The 21,662-nt window shown below is 39.1% G+C and overlaps 1 protein-coding gene across 2 annotated transcripts in view; it reads right to left on the bottom strand.

Moving 5' to 3' along the window:
* Positions 1 to 18,673, bottom strand: part of DSC3 (desmocollin 3) — a 46,580-nt gene extending 27,907 nt beyond the window's left edge. For both annotated transcript variants that reach the window (XM_066352875.1, XM_066352876.1), the window contains exons 1-6: positions 18,518 to 18,673; positions 18,337 to 18,450; positions 9,892 to 9,976; positions 7,863 to 8,062; positions 6,320 to 6,439; positions 508 to 663 (exon numbers count right to left, since the gene is read on the bottom strand). In XM_066352875.1, coding sequence (XP_066208972.1) covers positions 508 to 663; positions 6,320 to 6,439; positions 7,863 to 8,062; positions 9,892 to 9,976; positions 18,337 to 18,402 — 627 coding nt within the window. In that variant the 5' untranslated portion in view covers positions 18,403 to 18,450; positions 18,518 to 18,673. The remainder of the gene's footprint in view (positions 1 to 507; positions 664 to 6,319; positions 6,440 to 7,862; positions 8,063 to 9,891; positions 9,977 to 18,336; positions 18,451 to 18,517) is intronic.
* Positions 18,674 to 21,662: the final 2,989 nt, after the last annotated feature.

Below are 21,662 nucleotides of genomic sequence, written 5' to 3'. Positions count from 1 at the left end.
ATTGATCATCTTACACTGAAAATTGTCTTGTTAGTCCCAATTGACTGTAAGCTTGTCCATATCGGAATGCTGGCTTATTAACCCTTATTTGGGTTTGATCTCCCACTTTTGTTTCTTATCCAGTTCTCAGATGTGATTAGAGATTATAAAAGTGGAAAAAAGACAAAAGAAGTAGTTAGATAAGAAGAGGAAAGACTGTGGCCATGTCCTGGAGAGAGGAAATTGTACCATGACCAGAGAGTGCAAGAGCATCACATAAGTATAAACAACTCCTGGAAACTTACTGGATTTTGCATTCAAATATAATTAAAGCTCTTTGCTTCATTTCAGGCAACAACAGAAGTTGAGATAAAAAGCAGAAAATATTCTAAAATATAACATAATCTAATTCTTTTAACTTTAAGACATCATATATGAAGAGTGCAAGCAGACAGGAAAAAGAAGATGGAGTACCAGAAGAAACATAGTTTAATCATTTGAAATCATGTATTATATCAAAACTCCTACATCAAAAATATCATATTCTTCACGATCCACAGGCCGAGTGCAATACAGATTTCCAGTGTCTTTTTCTATAAAAAACAAATTTAAAGGTTCTTGGTCAACTCCACGTCCACTTATTGAATAGAAGACGGTATAGTTCTGTGCTGCATCGGACTGAACCTAAAAGGAAAGAAATACATATATGTAAAAATATTAAAATTAAATTATGTTAAAATGCTAGTTTTCAAAAATGCACCTTATATATCAATATTTTATTTTATATCAATATTTTATTTTAAAAGGGTGAGTTTAACAAAATAGTCATGTGTCATTTCATCAACAATAAGCAATAACAAATACTTAGCAAACGATTTTTTTAAAACTGCTCAAATTTGCCCTGGCCGGTTGGCTCAGTGGTAGAGAGTCGGCCTGGCGTGCAGGAGTCCCAGGTTCGATTCCCAGCCAGGGCACACAGGAGAAGCGCCATCTGCTTCTCCACCCCTCCCCCTCTCCTTCCTCTCTGTCTCTCTCTTCCCCTCCCGCAGCCAAGGCTCCACTGGAGCAAAGTTTGCCCGGGCACTGAGGATGGCTCTGTGGCCTCTGCCTCAGGTGCTAGGATGGCTCTGATTGCGGCAGAGCGATGCCCCAAGATGGGCAGAGCATCGCCCCCTGGTGGGCATGCCAGGTGGATCCCGGTTGGGTGCATGCGGGAGTCTGTCTGACTGCCTCCCCATTTCCAGCTTTGGAAAAATACAAAAAAAACCTGCTCAAATTTAATGAAAACAATGATCAATGTAAACAGTAACCAAAGAAAATCTAATTACAAACAATAGGCATAATTTGCCTGACCAGGTAGTGGTGTTATGGATAGAGCTTCGACCTAGGACGTTGAGGGCCCAGGTTCAAAACCCCAAGGTCGCCAGCTTGAGTGTGGGCTCACCAGCTTGAGCGTGGAGTCATCGGCTTGACCATGGGATCGTAAACATGACTCCAAGGTCACTGGCTTGAGCCCAAGGTCACTGGCTTGAGCAAGGGGTCACTGACTCAGCTGGAGCCCCCCTCTCATCAAGGCACATATGAGAAAGTGATCAGTGAACAAGTAAGATGCTGCAACTATGAGTTCATACTTCTCATCTCTCTCCCTTCCTGTCTGCCTGTCTATCTGTCTCTTTAAAAAAAAGTAAAAATTTTATATTTAGTGATTTGGCAGAGGTATAAAATAACAGTAATACCCATTTTTGGTAAGAACAAGGCAAACAGGGACTATCATATATGGTGAAGGGAATGGCAACTGGAATGTAACTTAGGAGGGGAGCTGACAAACTAAAAAAATGAGAATAAACAGGGAAGATTCTTCTTGGTGGAAAAAAACAGGAAGTACAAAGCGACCAGGTAGAGTTGTAGCTGGAGTGCTAAAGGAACAGCAAGAAGGTCACTGTGGATGAGAGAGCTAAGGGAAGGAAGTAGAAGACGAAGGGGAATGCAGTAATAGAGGCCACTTCAGGCAAGTGATTCTAAGGATGTTGCCTTTCCCTTGGAGTCTGATGAAGAGATAATTTAGACAAGAGTAATATTATCTGATTTATACTTTAAAAAGATAATACTTGGTGTCTGGTTAATAAAACTAGACTTGGATGGATGGGTAAGGAAAGAAATAGTAAAACCATTTAGAAAATCACTGCAATAATTCAGGGAGAGTGACAGTTTGTTAGACCAGCATAGTAACAGCAGAGGTGGTAACAAGTAGTTAGATTCTGAATATAATCTGAAGATCAGCCAACAAGATTTGCTAATGAGTTGCATGTGCAGTGTGAAGACGGAAGCTGAGAATGACACTGTCTCAGAGAATGCTAGTATCCCTTAATGTCTACTCAGTAGATGAGTGGATAAAAAAGCTGTGGTACATTTACACTATAGAATACTACATGGTCATAAAAAAAGGAAATCTTACTATTTTATCAGAGAGTAATATAATAAGTGAAATAAGCCAGTCAGAGAAAGACAAACATCATATAATTTCACTTATGTGAATCTAATGAACAAAATAAATAAACAAACAAAACAGAAAAAGACTCATAGCTCCAGACAATAGACTCACAGCCATCAGAGGCAGAGGCTTAAGGGATTGGGTGAAAAGGTAAAGGGATTAAGCAAAACACACAAACAAAAAACCTCACAGACACACACAACAGCACTGTGATTACCAGAAGGAAAGAGGGGAGGGGGAAATGAAAAAAAAGGGGGGGTCAGCAAGGGGAGAATAAATGGTGACAGAAAAAGAGTTAACTTTGGGTAGTGGACACATACAGATGATGTATAATAAAATTGTACATGTGAAACTTATATAATTTTATTAACCAATGTAATCCCAGTAAATTCAATAAAAATGTTAAAAAATAATAGAGCACAAGGAAATATAAAGATGATGTATCATAGAACTGTACACTTGAAACCTATATAATTTTATTAAACAATGTCACACCAGTAAATTTAATTTTAAAAAGGTTCTTAAAATATCTGTTAGTATTGGAATTTATCAAACACAAGGTTGCCCTAAAGAAAGATATAGCTCTGCCTGATCAGGCAGTGGTACAGTGGATAGAGCATCGGACTGGGACGTGGAGGACCCAGGTTTGAAACCTTGAGGTCACCAGCCTGAGCGTGAGCTCATCTGGTTTGAGCACAATTCACCAGCTTAAACCTAAGATCACTGGCTCAAGCAAGAGGTCACTCAGTCCACTGTAACCTCCCAGGTCAAGGCAAATATGAGAAAGCAATAACTGAACAACTAAGGAGCTGCAATGAAGAATTGATGCTTCTCATCTCTCTCCCCTCCTGTCTGTCTGTCCCTGTCAGTACCTCTCTCTGTCTCTGTCAGTCACACACACACACACACACACACACACACACACACACACACACACACAAAAGAAAGAAAGAAAGAAAAAGAAAAATAAAGAAAGACATGGCTCTGCCTCCCTTGCAATTGAGTCATTAAGTATGGCCACACAAAAGATCAGGTCAACAGAAGAACAAAAATAATGTGTGCAAGACTGTGCTTTATTTAGAAGGTGGAAGAGTGTGTTTTATTTGGATACAGTGATGAGCCATCTTAAACTTGCAGGGATGGCCAAGCTAAAAAGCAAAGACACTGGGTCTAGTATTTTTTCAGATTAGATTCTTTACCTGAATACATATTTACACAAGAAGAATAAATCTCTGTTATGCTTAAACCGTTATACTTTAAAATCTTGCTAAACTGCAGTTATACCATTATCCTATAATAATAAGGAATTAAATGTTTAACTGAAAACAATAGATATGTTAAATTGGGGATCAATATTTTATCCTCCTTCTACTGTGTTTTCTCATAATGTAGTTATCAGAAAGATTCATCAAAGACTTTCCATTTTTCAGTCTCTTAAAACCAGAACTCTGGGTTTATATACAATCAGGAGTGCTTGCATGAGATTTGGAAGCCATAAATAAGGTAGCTGTCTGTCTGCTGTCCCATTTGTGCAGTTTTTGCTGGCATTATAGTTTACATAATTTTCTCTCTCTCTCTCTCTCTCTCTCTCTCTCTTTCCTGCAGTAGTAGAAGTTCTGGTCGTTTTTCACAAGCTTTATAGATACTGAAAGACAGGGTATGGATTAAGCTTTTTCCTGATTGGAGCAGGTAAGATGCTATTCTAGAGCTGCATTTGGAAGAACACATCCTGACTGGTGATTTCTTGATCATGGCAATATCACTTTGGCTCTAGAATTAGTGGCTTCCCCATCATGGAGAAAGCAGCATATCCCTGGGTGGTAGATCCTGTGCTGTAGCTTGAGCTGTAGTTTATTCCCAAAAATTCAATCTAAAGTTTGGTATTCAGTCTTCCCAACAATTCTATAAACTGTTTAGTACACAGTAGAAAATCCCAATCTGTTAACTACTTAGAGAGATATACGCTTTCTACAACTAAGACCTTACAACAGACTCCAATGTCCCAACAACTGAATGGGTAGCATTGCTGTTAACTGAGATGGGAAAATGTTTTTAGGAGAAATACTTGATTAGCATATGTTAATTCTGAAATGTCTACTAAACTTCCAAGTGGATATATCAGGTAGGCAGTTTGGGCTTGACATCTGAAGTTTTCAATGTATAAATAGTACTTAAAGCTATGAGATCACCAAGATAATGCATGTAAATAGGAGATAAGGTCCAGAGACTGAGCCCTGGAAGTCTCCAAAGTTTAGAGACTGGGATGGAGGGGGGCTGGGCGAATGGGAAGGAGAGCAGGGAAGAACCAGCAAAACATGCTAAGTGGAAAACCAGGTAAACGGTGTCCTAGAAGCCAACTGGAGAAAATATTTTTAGGACAGAGAGGTCAGCTATGTCAAACGTACATATATATGTCAAAGAAATGAGGACTGAGAACTAGGGACTGGTGTAGCAATGCAAAGGCTAAAATTAACAATGATCCATATAACCTTAGTAATCAGAAATCATTTCTTAATATGCCTCATCAGTGCTTAAAGTACAATAATGAAAAAGAAGAAACAAAGGTCTAGCACTAGACAGTAAGAAATTAGTGTGGCCTGACCAGGCAGAGGCGCAGTGGATAGAGTGTCGAACTGGGATGTGGAGGACCCAGGTTCAAGACCCCGAGGTAGCCAGCTTGAGCGCGGGCTCCTCTGGTTTGAGCAAGGCTCACCAGCTTGAGCCCATGGTCACTGGCTCGAGCAAGGGGTCACTTGGTCTGCTGTAGCCCCCCAGTCAAGGCACATATGAGAAATCAATCAATGAACAACTAAGGAGCCGCAATGAAGAATTGATGTTTCTCATCTCTCTCCCTTCCTGTCTGTCTGTCCCTATCTGTCCCTCTCTCTGACTCTCTCTGTCTCTGCCACACACACACACACACACAAAGTGTAAAAGACCCTGCAAGGGTAGTTAAAATGTAAAAAAAATAGCACACAGGTTGCACCATTGTTATATAAAAAAAATTCAACAACAGTAATAGAAATTTAAAGAGAAAAGGCAAACCATACACAGCCCTACTTCAGTAATTGTTTTCATTCCATTAAGATCTTTATGAAAAGTAAAACTGACCCTGCTTAAAAATTTTTTCTTGTTTTTTGGACAAAGTTCACCTTCCCAGCAGAACACATGTGTTTCATTATGGTTTGACCCCCGCTTGCCTGTTCTGCCATCATACCTGGGATCCCAGGCTAAGCGGCCCAGCATTCCTCCAAGGGGCCATGCTCACTGTCACTTCTGCACCTCCCTCTTCCTCCACAACTAATTACCTGCATAGCACTTTCCCATCCTCCAGGAGTTAGCTCAGATGTCTCCTTCTCTAAGCCTTTTCTTGTTTTCTATCCCATTTCATCCCAGATCTTGATGCCTATCCCATGAATTCTCAGATCTCCCCAATCCATCTCTGACATAGCACTTGTCACTCAGCATCGTAATCATCAGCCGACTTCTCTCTCCCTCACTAGGCTAAGAAACTACATGAGCACAAAGACCATGACTAAATTTATTTCTAACTTCAGTATGTAGAGCAGTGTCTTTTACAGGATATAGCAGGTGCTCAATAACTAGCTACTCAATGAATGAATAAACTAATAAAGATCATTCAATGGCTACAGTCTCATTAATCATTAATTTTTAATGATTTTCTAGTTTTTCTCATCATTAGTGATTTTTTTTTCATTTTACTTGCTTTTATTATGCTTTATACCTTAAATCAAATGTGTTTTTTTTAATGTTTAAAGAGTTATTAAATTTAAATAAAACAGACTCTTGGATTAAAACACTCCCAACCGGAAGGAATGCAAAACCTACTTGTTGAAGAAACAAAGGGAAAGGGCCCAAGGAATTCTCTTGCATCGAACAGGGAATAGGTGCCCATCGCCTCTTGGAACGCCTGAGAACAGTTTCTTTAGCGCGTCTTTTCCTCAGTACCTGAATTTAGAGAAAGAACATTAAATAAACAAAAGCATCACAGCTTACTCTGTTGTAAGATAACCGACAGCCCATAAACCTAATGCCTCCCTGGAGGGTCAGTCTCAGGAATGTCTATGATGAAAACAAAGACCAGTTAATAGGGTCTTTGTCATTAGAAGAGTAAAAAGGACTGTATCTAGATTGTTAAGTTTTCATAAACTAGAGAATTTCCTTTCACATATCTTTCTAACACTGACCATACTTTCAGGTTAGGGAAATCATTACTGTATTATTAGTTCTGCTTCCCTGTCCCTAATAGATCAAGAACACATCCTCTTAGGAACAATAAAAAACAGCACTTACTTGTTCTTTCTGCTAAGACCTCACACTCTCAGGTGAATCAGAGCGAGAAAATGCATGTTTTTCATTGCCTTAACACTCTATCTGCACTGTCCAACACAGCAGCCTTAGCCATATGTGACTATTTGAATTTAAATTCATTAGAATTAATTAAAATATAAAATTCCATCCTTCAGTTACAGTAGCCACACGTCAATTCCTCCGTAGTCATCAATATTGGGCTGCCTTATCAGACTGTGCAGATTCTCCCAAACAGTTACATTATTGCAAAAAGTTCTACTGGACTTTACAGTGATTTCCATCTTATTTCATGGTATAGCAAAGAAGACATTTTGTTTCCTGAGAGTTAATTAATAAATTTTATTAAACATTTTAAAAGTGCTAAGCAGTTTTTAAAATTAATTTTATTATTAATACACGTAATATCAATTAGTCGTAATGCAGTCTAAATCCTTCGTCATTTCTCTGACTACTATATTATGACATATTACTCATGATGTGGAATCTAGAACTGCAATGAATAATCCCGAGTGATGGTTAATCATGTCATACATACTCTTTTTTCTACTTACACATACTCCAGGATTTTCATCCTATTTTAACATCAGAAGCACCACAGGCACTTGAACTCAACCTCATCTTCACTGGGAACCACTGCTCTTAATTTAGTGTGCACCTATTGACTATGGATGGGTCAGGTGTTACTGAGGCTATCAGCAAAAATGGAGATCAATTCATGCCTCAAACAACTACAGATTTGCACTAATCACAATTCTGAATGTTGGAATGGAGGGGTAACCAAACTGACATGGCTTACAAAAGCAATTACTTAGACTTCAGAGGCAGAAGAAGCCTTCACGGAAGAGGTGTCATTTAAATTTAACAAAGCAAAATCTCAGTTTTAGCCAGTGCAAAGAAAGAGGGAGAGGGGAAGGGAAAGTAAACACAGAGTAAAAAAAAAAAAAAGAAGAGCAAAGGAGAGGGAAAACTCCTATTTAGCCTTTAGTCCTCTTTGATATGTTTAATAAAAATATTTAAATAAAAAGAAAAACATGCCAAACATATTAACACACTTAATTACCTTCTTCTGATGTTCCAGGAGCACAGGAATCTCCTTCTGGATCTGTTTCTTCGTGTCAGAGAGCCATATGGTGAATGATCTTTTCTCACCAGACAGCACAACAGCATGGGCTGTGTAGACTGACCCGTCCTCCAGAACTCTGAAATCAGGGTCACTGGACTGGATGAGGTCTGCAGACCCGAGGCACTCTTTCAAATTAACTGCGAGTAAAGAGTTCCATGTTGCAAAATAGAAACACATGCAAAAAAATAAAAAGTGTTAAAATAATTTATACAATCATCTTCAAAATGATGAAGTAGAACGAAATAAACCAACCACTTTGCATTTACCAAATGTCTTCACCAGTCTCTTTACATGTATTTTTTTTTTAAAAAAAAAAGATAATTCTCTTTCAGTTAAAAAATAATTCTTGATTGCATATTTGTATTAAGCAGGGTACTTAAAAATTTCATATGCTTCTAAAAAGCTTATGAAAATGATCTTCCTCTAAAAGAGGTGTGGGTATTGCAATCATGACAAAGCTAAGCTACATGCCCCCACACATGCACACACCTGAATAAACAAACAGCAAAGTTTCCTTAACAATATAGTCTAAGTCTTTTTAAGATACACCTGTCTTTAGCCCAAATAGCATGCAGTGCATGAGTTTAGATAAATTTGTCTTGCTTATCAAGTAAGTTTGTCTAAGTAAAACAAATTTATCTGCGAAGTCTTCCACTGGTAAGCTTCTGTTATTCATCCCCTCCCCAGGGCTCACAGTTATCTTTGTGTTTCTAGTTTTTCAAAACTTCCCACCAAAAGTCCACATAGGGTCTTCTCTCCCTGGGAATTTTGCCCTCTAATAAAAGGTCAGCAAATATACATATCAATTTAAGTGTTTTGACACATAAAAATATCAACTCCATCTCATTCTTCAATTGTCTTCCTTAACAGAAACCAAACTGATATATTAGTGCTTAATTAAGTAAAAATCTGTTAAATAATTCATGTTACCCATGTGTAGAGTTTTGGTTTTAATCCTTATTTGTCACAGGTGGAAACAGTCAAAAAGAAGTAAACATCTTTAGGAATGATGTTCTATTTCTCATATCTTCACATTTTTAGCAGAATAATAAGCTCTGGTCTATTTCCCTGCAGTGGTTGGCAAACCAGCTCACGAGCCATATGCGGCTTTTTGGCCCCTTGAGTGTGGCTCTTCCACAAAATACCACGTGCGGGCACTACCTCGATAAGGAATGTATCTACCTATATAGTTTAAGCTTAAAAAATTTGGCTCTCAAAAGAAATTTTAATCGTTGTACTGTTGATATTTGGCTCTGTTGACTAATGAGTTTGCAGACCACTGCAGAAGAACACCCCTGACCTCTCTTTACAACCTTTCCTTTCTTTCTCTTCATAGGAATAAAAGTGACACTTGTTTAATGAAATTAAATGAGGCACTATAACCAGAAATGGTATCCTTTTTTGAAAAAGCTATTTGATTATCTCTAGGACAAAGTATATCTCTTTTTAAAAATCATGATGTGTTCCTCCAATATGCCCTGTACTACAGGCAACATCTGCCTGCACCGAACTCCCTTGCTGTTGAAAAGTGTGAGGTTCCTAACTTCTCAGTGCACAAATGGTTCAATATCATTTTGAATGGATTGGCTGACCTTGTTATGTTCCTCAATGCAGCCATAGCATTGATAACAACCTGATCTGATTTCTCTCAGCTCCTTATCTATAGTTCTCTAGGGCCACAATCCTAGAGCAATGAAGGGCTCTGTTCTCCAGGTAACTCTTTATGTAATTTTTAAATCCTCAAACATGAATAACTACAAATATATGGCTAAGAACATTTGCACTAAAATCAACTACAGGATTCAATGGAGTAATAAAGCACAGAAACATATTTAAATTGTCTTAAATTGTATCAAATTATACTTTTTCAAGCTAATTTCAAAAGGCAATGATTGGATAACCTGCTCTTTTCAGTGTTGGTAAACTAAAACTTCTGAATTCAAAACACTGTTTTGAGATTTCTCACCTCTGCCAACTATTTTGTCTGCATTTAGTTTAGAAGGTGTATTGAATATCACCTGTTTGCAGGCTTCACAAGCAAAACTGAAGACCTAGAATAAAAAATAAATAGGTCACATAAATATGATACAAAATAAAGAACAAAAATTTAGTTATACAGGATAAACTCTAGAGCTCTGCATTATCATAGTGTTTACACTTAACGATGCGGTATTGTACACTTAAAATTAAAATAATAATTAATGATGAGGACGGGAGGAAAGTTTTGGAGGCAATGGATATGTTTGCAGCACAGACTGTGGTGATGACTTCACAGATACATACTTATCTCCAAACTCATCAAGGTGTATCATTAACTATGTACAGTTCTGTGTATGTAAATCTTACCTCAATAAAGTGTTTTTTTTAAATAGAATAAGAACAAAACTACACGATCATTTTAAAAGACTCAACACAAGAAATTGACAAAATATGACACTCGTTTTATGATTAAAAACCCTTAACAAAATAGGAACAGAGGAAAACTTGTTCTAGATGGGCAAGAGTGTGTACAAACAAACAGCTTACAACTAACATTGCGCTTAGTGGAGGACTGCTTTCCTCTGACATGAGGAACAAGACCACAATGCCCGTTCTCACCACTTCTATTCAACACTGTATGAAGCTTCTAGCCAGGGTAATTACAGAGAAAAAATAAATATAATGGAAGGGACCCAGATCGGGAAAGAAGTAAAACTGTCTCTATTTGCAGATACTATGACCTTGTATGCAGAAAATCCTAAGGAATCTACCAAAAAACCATCAAAAATAATAAATAAGTTCAGCAAGGTTGCAGCATATAAGACCAAAATACAAAAGTCAATTGCATTCCTGTACACTAGCTATAAAAAGTCTGAAAACACAAGCAAATAATATCACTTGACATAGATATTGCTCTTCATGCATCAGACATATTCCCAAAATACACCTACAGTTTCAGTGCAATCTTCATCAAAATCCCAATAACTTTTATGTCCCAATAGGTCATTAATCCTTGTGCAAATGCAAGGGATTCAAAGACACAAATAATCTTGAAAAAGAACAAAGGTAGAGAACTTACATTTTTCAGTGTCAAAAATTTACTGCAAACTACAGCAACCAAGACGGAGTGGTACTGGCATCAGGATAAACATATAGCTTGATGGAATAGAACTGAAATCCCAGAAATAAGCACTTGCATTTATGGTTAGATGATTTTTTTTCTTAGAGGGGAGAGAGAAAGAAAGAGAGAGAGAGAGAGAGAGAGAGAGAGGAGCAGGAAGCATTAACTCCCATGTGCCTTGACCAGGCAAGCCCAGGGTTTTGAACCGGCAACCTCAGCATTTCTAGGTTGACGCTTTATCCACTGTGCCACCACAGGTCAGGCTGGTTAGATGATTTTTGACAATAGCTTCAAGAAAGTTCAAGGGAAAAAAATAATCTTCAAAAAATGATGCTGAGACAATTTGATAACAATTGTCTCATACCAAAAAAAAAAAAAAAAAGAATTTGGACTCCTACCTCATGTCATACATACATATTAACTCAAAATATATCACAGACCCAAATGTAAGAAGTAAAACTACTTAGAGGTAAGCTGAAGAGTAAGTGTTCATGATCTTTGGTTAGGCAATGATTTTTTAGATCTAACACCAAAAGCACAAATTATAAACAAAAAATTGATAATTAGGACTTAATTAAAAATAAAAACTTTTTCTTTTCAGAATACCATAAAGTGAAAATTAAACCTACAGAAAATGAGAAAACATTTTTAAGTCACATAACAACAAAGAAGCTATCAAATTATTAATATATAAAAAAATCTTACAACTCAAAAATAAGAAACAACACTAAAAACTCATTTTCATATTAAGTTTATCTTTTTTAAATTACTGAAATTTTTTTTCTTTTTTTGACAGAGACAGAGAGTCAGAGAGAGGGATAGATAGGGACAGACAGAAAGGGAGAGAGATGAGAAGCATCAATTCTTTGTTGCGGCACCCCAGCTGTTCTTTGATTGCTTTCTCATATGTGCCTTGACCAGGGGGCTACAGCAGACGGGGTGACCCCTTGCTCAAGCCACTGACCTTGGGCTTCAAGCTGGTGAGCCTTGCTCAAACCAGATGAACCCACGCTCAAACTGGTGACCTCAGGGTTTCAAACCTGGGTCCTCTGCATCCCAGTCTGATACTCTATCCACTGCACCACTGCCTGGTCAAGCTTAAAATTACTGAATTTGTTAACTTGTGGACTTATGTAAGTTGCTTTTTCACTTTTTTATGGCATTGTTTCTTTTGTAGTATCTTTTGATAAACAGTGCCTCTATTTAAAGTAGTCAAATTTATTAATCATCTTTTAGTTTTTAGTCAATTTTATTAGCCATTTCTTCTGACTTATACTTTTGTATATTACTAACTCTCTTCCTCTGCTCTGTCACAAATATATTATCTAATATCTGTCATTGTAAAGTAACATCCAAGTTTTAAATCTTTTATGCATTTGGAATGCATTCTATGTGTTATTCACTGTCACTATCTTATATAAAAATTTTAAAGAGTTACTTCCAACTTTTACCCATCTGGAATGTATTCTATGTGTGATTCACTGTAACTATCTGATCTAATTTTTTGCCACATGGCTCGCCAACTGAACTATCACTACATATATCTTCCTTTCTTAACTAATGATAATTCCACATAACTTATATTCATGGTCCCTCAAATACAAAATTTATTTCTAGTAACCTGTGCTATTTCATCAATATATGTGTTTATCTCTACATCAGTACTATACAGTTTTAGTTAATATATCTTTATAGTAAAACCTATATCTTTATTGTAAAACATGATGTTTGTTACGGTGACCCCAATCCTTACATCTGGTTTTTTTTTTGTTTTTTTTGTTTTTTTTGTTTTGCATTTTTCTGAAGCTGGAAACGGGGAGAGACAGTCAAGACAGACTCCCGCATGCGCCCGACCGGGATCCACCCGGCACGCCCACCAGGGGCGATGCTCTGCCCACCAGGGGGCGATGCTCTGCCCATCCTGGGCGTCGCCATGTTGCGACCAGAGCCACTCTAGCGCCTGAAGCAGAGGCCACAGAGCCATCCCCAGCGCCCGGGCCATCTTTGCTCCAATGGAGCCTTGGCTGCGGGAGGGGAAGAGAGAGACAGAGAAGAAGGCGTGGCAGAGGGTGGAGAAGCAAATGGGCGCTTCTCCTGTGTGCCCTGGCCGGTAATCAAACCCGGGTCCTCCACACACTAGGCCGACGCTCTACCGCTGAGCCAACCGGCCAGGGCACTGGTTGGTTTTTTTAGCCTTGTCATCCACAGTTTTTTTTATGATCAGCCGACCAAAATTCTTTTAGATTTTTTTTTTTTACCCAGAAAACTTGCTTACTTTTATTAGCTTTAGAAGTTTGCTAGACAGTTTGGCTCTCCCATGTAGCTAATCTTATAGCAGGCAAAATGGCAATTAGATTTTTCTCTTACTTCTGTGCTTGTGAGTACCTCCAGTAGAATACTGAATTAGAAGTGATGGTGACTATTGTGGGTTTGTTTCTAACTTTAAAGAGAATATTTTTAGCATTTCACTGTTAATTTTGAGTCTTTCTTTTTCTTCATATGCTTAGTCATTTGTAAGTATGCTTATTTATATTAAGAAGATTAATTTCCTCATATTTTATTTGCTCAGTTTTATAACAATAAATATAGTTATCCACTTATATTGAAATGAACATATGACTTTTCTCTCTGAATATATTACTATGTTAAAATACAATATATAGATTTTCTAATGTAAAACCATCTTTCCACTTCTGTGATAAACCTCATAAGACATGATAATTTTTAATACATTAGTGATTTCACTTGTTGTTACTTATTTTAGCATTTCAAAGATATGTCCATAATGAGATTAAACTACTATTTTTCAACTTCATACAGTCTTCATAAAATGAGTTCACTTTTTTCTATTCTTTGAAACAATTTATATAAGGTACAAATTATATGCTCCATGTAATCATGGAGGAATTTACCCGTCACAGGTCTGGACCTGATGGATGTGAGTAAGGGTGTGTATTTGGCTTCTGTTTCCATGTCTTTAATGGTTCTAAGTCTATTTAGATTTTATATACCTCCTCGAGTCAATGTTGGTAATTCATATTTTGTAGAAAACTGCCCATCTGTGTTTTGAAATTAATTGGAATAATCTATTAATATTATTATCTATTTTGAAAAACATCTGTTCTCTTGACAACTAAGTCTCCTTTTCATTCTTAACACTGCCTGATCTTTGCCTTCTTTATTTTTTACTTGCTCAATCCCAGCAAGTTTTGTCTATACTTTCAAAGAAGGGCTTTTGGTTTTGTTCATTTTTTCTCTTGCTTGTTTCTTTTCTTTTCTAAAAAAGTTCTTTTGAAAAAAGAACTACAAATGACCATATATAGCATAAATAGGCATTTTAAGAAATAATAAAATGCAAACTAGAGCATTCACCTTCAAGGATACAAACAAAACATTACTGTTACTTCAAGGCCTCCCCCAATTGTATATCCTTCCATCCTTCAAGATTTATTTTGTCAGTTTTTGGCTTTTAAATATATGCAGTCATATGCTTATTGAGTATAACTAGATTTCTTTGCTCAAATTATGTTTGTGAAGTTTATCCGTGCTGAGTATAAAGTAGTTCATTTTCATTGCTGTATAGTGCATCATCAGAAAGAATATACAGTTAATTCATTAATATAATTTTTAAAAGGATGATATGTATATAAATTTCAGTTATGTCATTCTTGAAACTAAAAGTGATTTGATACAATATTTGTGGGAATTGGATATATTATTGAAAATAAAGTAAAAAAATGTAAAGTTTTCACTAGATTAGCAATGATGAACTAGTAACCTTTAAAGATATTTTTAAATAACTTTTATATAAAAGAGTGCCCAATAAAAACTGTAGTATACAAAAACAGTTTTAAAGATTAGTGAGTTGTGAGTTGACTATTTGAGTTACAAAATAAAATGCCTTTTAATGGAGACCACTCTGGAGCAACTTTGATTTATAAAATCTAGAGTTCCAAGCAAACTATAACAAATTAAAATTTTTAAATGATAATATAAAGTATTATTTGCTATAATCTCTGGACAAATAAATTGTTCTGATTCATTTTACAGTATTACCTAAATTTCATTAATTGCATGATAAGGAGTTTATCTAACAAATCACTAAATCCTGATAGAAAAATCTAACGCCAAAAACAGAGTGAAAACCAAAGAGGTTATTTGAGATTGTTTCACTTTCGTATTGTTGTAAAATTTTATAGTGATTATACAAGGTAGGAGTTCTAAATTACATTCTTTTATAAATAAATAAAAAGGTGGCTTAAGTAATCAAAAGTTATGGAATGTCTTAAAAATTAAGACATTGTCTAACTGAGCATAATAGTTACAGAACTTGAAATTCATGTTTTCTGATGGACACCACTTCTGCAAAAAGGAAATATAACCTTTCAAATTCTTATCACTTCAAAGGTAAATTGGAAATTTACCTCTCTGTACTCTCAGTCCTGAGATAAGTGTACTAAATTTCCTTCTAACAAACTCTTTGTAAGATGGGGTTGTAGTTCAATAAAAAAGTATGATTAGCCACAAGTCACCTCAGAGGCCATATATGGAATACCAATAGGCAAGGGAATTACAACACAGCCAAAAAATGCACGGGCTCACATGTACTAAGTGATTCAGAAGGTGCTTCAGCATCTAGCTGTATCTCAATGTGAACAACAGCTATCTCCTTTTAAAAAGATCACTGGTATTGCACTGATCTGGATATATATAAAACTTTGACATCATTAAGATCAGGGGGTTAATATAATCTAATCCTCACTTACCTCCTATATTTATCTTAAACTTTTTTTCACTGATGCAAAAAATAATAGAAATTATTATACTCATTTTTATTTTTAAAAGATGAACATGTGAAGTTGTTATCAAGAACAAAAAAAAACAGTCTTTCTGTTAAGGGAGTCACATTACACATTATTCTCTTTAATTAATGTTATAAAATCTAAAAAGGTAGAATGCCAATTTGTCAAGATAGGCTTCAGGTAAAATTCATACAATCCAAGGGACAAAGCATGTTATGCTATTTTTAAAAACACCATTTTAATTCCTTTTGAAGAAGAACCTTTTTAACAAAATGATAGATTGTGTCCAAGTATATATTATCTGTAATAGATAAAAATTGCATCATATTAAACACATATTTAAAAGAACCTCAGTAATTGGGTAGAAGACATCTAAGCAACTGAGCTAACATAAATCAGTTTTCCTCATCTCTTACAATTTTTGTAAGGTTAGGAATTTCCTACTTTTTTTCCTTCTTTGTGTGTGTGGGGCAAGGGGATCATTAGGATTTATAACACTCTAGAATTGTAAAGGGGTGCAGATGCAAGAGAAATGTGTAAGCGGAAAGACTCCTCAACCCAGGATGCGGCTTGGTGGGAAGGCTAACACATTAAAAGCCTCCGTATTGTGTTAAAGACCTGCTTCCAAGAGCTCTCACTTCAAACATGGGATTGTTTTTGAGCGCTCCATTAAGATATCTATAAAATGAAACCTATGCTTCTGAAGTGTTATGCCATTATTATTAGGCTGAAATGTTGATAATCGTATGAGTCAAAAGGAAATACAGACATAGTGTGGTCAATAGAGGTCTTAATCTACCCTTCCAAGACGGAAGTTGAAGGTGCTGGTTGACTGGGGATTTTAAACGCGAGTGTTCTATGTGCACTCTCCATATTACCGTTTAAAAACCTCCAGATATACAACTTGATCTAAACTGTAGGAAATTATCTGTAAAATCATCCTAAACGAGTGCCACGTCCGACAGCTGATGGTATCGCTAGAGTTACACCACCTTCTTGCCTTGCCACACCCCAATACCCCCTGTCACTGGGACAGGCCCTGCACACCACACCCTAACTGGCGAATCCCAGAAATCTTGGGAACACGCAGCCCCTGCGGCTTCTACTCCCCATTCTCCAGTCCTTCTCCCAGAGAAAGCGCAAGACACTAAATTCATGCTTTTAAACACAAAGGGGGGAAACACTATCAAATATCACACACAGACACACATACAACACACTTTGAGAGCAGTTTCCATTTGGAGAGTCATTTTATCAGCATTCTGTTGGAATAGTGGTTTTGAAGGTTGTTGACGCGCTTTTTTTTGTACAATTCTTTGTCCGTAAATATATTTTAGGTCATAACTATCGATCCAAAATTCATAATTTGATAACCCAAAGAGAGGACAAAGCTTGGACCCAATCTCCCTGCTTGGAGGCAGAGGAGTGGCAACAATTATCGTAGCCGAAGTAGGCCTCCTCCCAAGCCAGGCGGGGCCTTCTCGCTCCCGGGCCCCACGCCCATCCTTGGATGTGGAGAAGTCCCTGGTCTCCAGCTCTTTAGCAGCACCTTCCAAGGGCATCCCTGGTCTCCTCTGAGGCTCCGTGCGGAATCGCGCCGTCGAAGTTCCCAATTTTTCGCTTATGTCCCCCAAATTCTAGGACAATTGTCCCTAACTTCTCCAGGCAGATCTCGTTCTGGGTCGCAGGTTTCTCGGACACAGCAGATCCCAGGCGGGGCTCTGGTCCTGTGCTGTCTTCTCAGAGCCAAAGTAAGATTCACGCCAGTCTCACCACGCCACCCACCCAATTCCTTCCACACCACTGGCCTCCAACCCAGTCCAAACCCAGTCTTCCCACCACCTCGCTCCTCAGGCACACTCTGCCCTTCATCAAGTGGCTCTCGGGGGTGGGCAGTATGGAAGAGCTGTTGAATAACCTTCGGGGAGACAAAACCTGAAAGCTGTTTGCAGAGGGAACTCCATGCTGGTTCCCAGAAGCGCCGCTCAAACCCCTCCAAGCACTAACGCCCGCATTCCAGGCGCCCCTGGGCTATGGCACAGCCCCTGGGACCCCATCTCACATGTGTATTTTGCTCACGCAGAGACCCTGAAACAACTGACCAAATAGACTTGACTACTCTTGCCACGCAAACGCGTCCCAACCACCAACACCAGCCGCTGGAGCCAGAGGAGAGTGCGAACTCAGCCCCCGCCCGGTCGCCACGGCGTCCGCCCGCGCGCAGCGAAGCCGCAGGGCTACTCCTGTGGTTCAAATAATCCAACACGGGGTTTCAAACAAAAGCTTCAGTTTTGAGCCGTCCTCAAAAAGGTCGTTTTCTACCTTCATCCCTCCTGGTACGAATGTGGGCTCGCCCTTGCCCCCCAGGATTGAGCTAAGCAGCGGTCCACATCTTTCCGCAGGTTTAGCCTCTAACGCGCCCGCGGCGGGGATCGGGGTGGTCCCACCCGCTTCCCCATCCCCGCGCCCCGCGGCGGCCGTGCAGAGCCCCGCCCGGCCTCCCACTCACCACGAGGCTCAGCAGCAGCCTGCAGAGGGCTCCGAGCAGGGAGCCCCGGGGCCCGGCGGCTGCCATCCCGGCGGGGGTCGGGGTGCCGAGGGGCGAGAGCCCAGGAAGGTGCAGTGCGCAGGAGGTCTGTCGCCGGCGGGGGTCGGGGTGCCGAGGGGCGAGAGCCCAGGAAGGTGCAGTGCGCAGGAGGTCTGTGGGTCCCCTTCGCCTCTCTCAGGCTGGTCTCCTCGGGAGCGTGTTCACTCCTGAGACAGGATTGGACCTAACAGACGCCGAACCGCCCCTCCTAGTTATTTCTCAAGTTTTATCTCCGCGGGGATCGCTGGGGAGGTGCCTGAGCCTGCCCCGCCGCTTCCCCGTGGCCGCGCCAAGCGCGCGCTCGCTCGCGGGAAAGCGGTCCCACGAGCGGGTCCCTGCCCGCTCTCCCACGCCCCTCGTCTGCCCCGCGGCGCTGCCGCCCCGCCTTCCCAGATCGTCTCCGGCATCCTCCCTGCAGACGCTGCACCTCTCCTCCTCCCAGCAGAACCCAAATCCGCCGGCAAGGATCCCTGCCCTGAGAGGCAGCTGCTGCATGCCAGGAACACTGATCTTCCCTCCGACTTCTGCTCAAGTTCTGGGCAATGCCTCCTGGTTAATACAAAACATGTACATTCTTTCCGAATTTGACTAACGTGATAACGGAAGGAAAACTATACCAGTGGTACAAAGAAACTGGCCTTTGGTATAGCAGAACCTAAAACCGACTAAAAGAAATTCTGCTCTCTGACCATATTTACGCACAAAAACAAGAATGATTACACTCAGAGCTTTGTTTACTGCCAATTTTGTGGCCTTGTATGAACCGTCTGTGAAAGAGCATGTTTTTCTATGTAAATTATTGATTTAGTAATTACGTGTTGATTGTACCAATAGCAATTTTTCAGTTTATGGAAAGAGGAAAATCTTCCACACAAAACTCTTTATTCTAAAAGAGTCTTACTTATTCAACACCATTTGTCAATTTAAAGAAGTTTTAACCTGTATTAAAGAATAAAAAGCATTTCTTTGAACAAAAGAATTGCAACTTCAGAGAAGCAGATTCAGGCAACAACTCAAACAATGCTCTGGAAAGAATAAAGACGGGCAGGGTTTATAAAGGCAAAACCCACCAAATGTAATTCTTTCATGCAAAGGAAGGATTGCTGGCTAGCTTGACAGGGATTGGTTGGTTTCAATATGCAAAAGCAGAGGGGTAACTACAAAGAGGGTGTCAATTCCATGTGTGTCCATGGTTGTTCCAAGAAGTTTATGCCTCATCCTTGATCTGAGTTTAACAGTTTAGCAATTTAATAGCAGCTGAAAACTGAGGAACAAGATATGCATCAGCCTCATTTTGTTAGTAGCCTCCCTACTCTCCTAGCAATGCTTAATTCATTTTTTTTTCATTATCACATTCAACAAATATGTGTCAGGGCCTAAAGTCACCCAGGCATTGTGTAAGGGGCTGGAGGAAAGGAAGTGTACAAAACCCAGTTCCTGCCCAGAACACGTTCGAGTCTAAGAGGGAATAAAGATAATCATCATGGCCCAGTATGCTAAACTTTTTAATAGAGAGGTAGCTTGCAACACTGGGGACATCCACAGTCCTTTGCTTCTCTCTAGATTGAATTTTGTGTCCTAAGCCGATAACTCCTGGATTCAGGAGGAACTCCTTAGATGTGTTGGTTGTCTTCAAAGTCCATGCACAAGCTCCAAAGTCAGAACACTCAGCTAGTCCAGATTAATCAGGGAAGGGGCTTTGGCTTCATTCATCCCATCCTAATCAGTTGTCCTTCGGCTTCCCTGAAATTCACAGGCTTCAGCTCTCAGGACTCAGACATTAAGTTCAGCTTTTCTGTCCCATCTCTGACATATTCAAGGAACCCATCAGAGACTCTGTCTCACCTCTCGAGGTCTCTGTAAAGGAGAGCTCTTCTACTCTCAGGCATAGCTTCTGAATTTCTCTCCACTCCAACCGTTTTTACCTCCCATTCTCCAAACCTTCACTTTCACCCATAACCTCAGGAAAAGCCTCTCACAGTCTCCTCTGGCCCCAGCCGGCCTTTAGAAACACAAGTGGGTTGTGGCTTCCCTGGAACCTAGGTGAAACTATAAAATATGTGTGTCCTCTCTAATTTAAAGGTTGAAACCCTAACTCCTGTGACTGTATTTGAAGATAGGGCCTAAAAGGAAGTAATTAAGGTTAAATGACAGCATAATGGCAGTGTCCTGATCTGATAGGATTAGCGTCCTTATGGGAAGAGACATCAGAGAATAGAGAGCTGACCTCCTCTCTCTGTCTCTCTCCCTCTCCCTCCCTCCCACTGTCTCTTCCTCCTTCCTTCTTTCCCTCTCACTTGTAGACATAAAGAGAAGGCAGCTGTCTACAAGCCAGGAAGAGAGGTCTCATCAAAAAATAAATCAGCCAGAAACTTGTTTTTGGGCTCTTCACCTTCTGAACTATGAGAAATAAAGGCTTGAGTAAGAACCAAGAAAGCAAAACGGAAGGGTGTGTTCCAGGCAAAGGCCACAGTAACAGCACTAGCAAAGCTGTGCAGCATCTTGTGCGGACTTTCCACGCCCAGGAAACAGAAAAGAGTTCCTGCAGAACCAGGGGACAGAAGAACTCCAGTGGCTTGGAATTAGGTTAGAGAGATTGACAAATCAGGCCGAGGAGTAAAATTTCATCCTGGAAGAGAAGAAGGACCATCCACTCAATCTATAAAAAGGGGTTACTAACTACAGTTCCAGAATTATCACCTTTGGTGAGCTAATGAACTCGGTTTTATTAATACACCAGTTAATGCTTTGATATTTCTTTCCCTTAATACTTAAAGAGTAAAAGACTTTGAAATGTTTGTCCTCATTCTAATTAGTCCTCATTTTCAGTAATTTTGATTTATCTGTAAGAGTGAGTTGGACCTGATTATGACTGTCTTCCAAGTGAGTAAAACTCAGATAGTTATCATCTGCTTGTTTCACCTGTGCTCTGTAATTGAGGAAATTGTTAAGCCTATTGACTATAGGTTAAGCTTACTGACTATATACTGAGCTTTCATTTTCAGCTTGTACAAAATGAAAATTATCAAAATCAATTCCAGAAATACTGTAATAAAACATGTTGGGGATGTTTTTTATCTGTTTTGCAAAATTCTAGATGCAGTATAAATACTAAATAATAACTGGGTATAGTATTAGTAATTACCTTAAATTTTCCTGTGCTATAGCTTGTTCTTGTCCATCATGAGAATATTAGTCTGTCTGTCTTAATATAAAGTAATGCATTTTTATAATTTAGAGAAGAATCT

This window comes from Saccopteryx leptura, chromosome 11, assembly GCF_036850995.1.
Source record: "Saccopteryx leptura isolate mSacLep1 chromosome 11, mSacLep1_pri_phased_curated, whole genome shotgun sequence".
In the NCBI taxonomy this organism is placed as follows: domain Eukaryota; kingdom Metazoa; phylum Chordata; class Mammalia; order Chiroptera; family Emballonuridae; genus Saccopteryx; species Saccopteryx leptura.
Note: the sequence above shows the minus strand (reverse complement) of the source record. Positions and strands in the feature narration are given on the sequence as shown.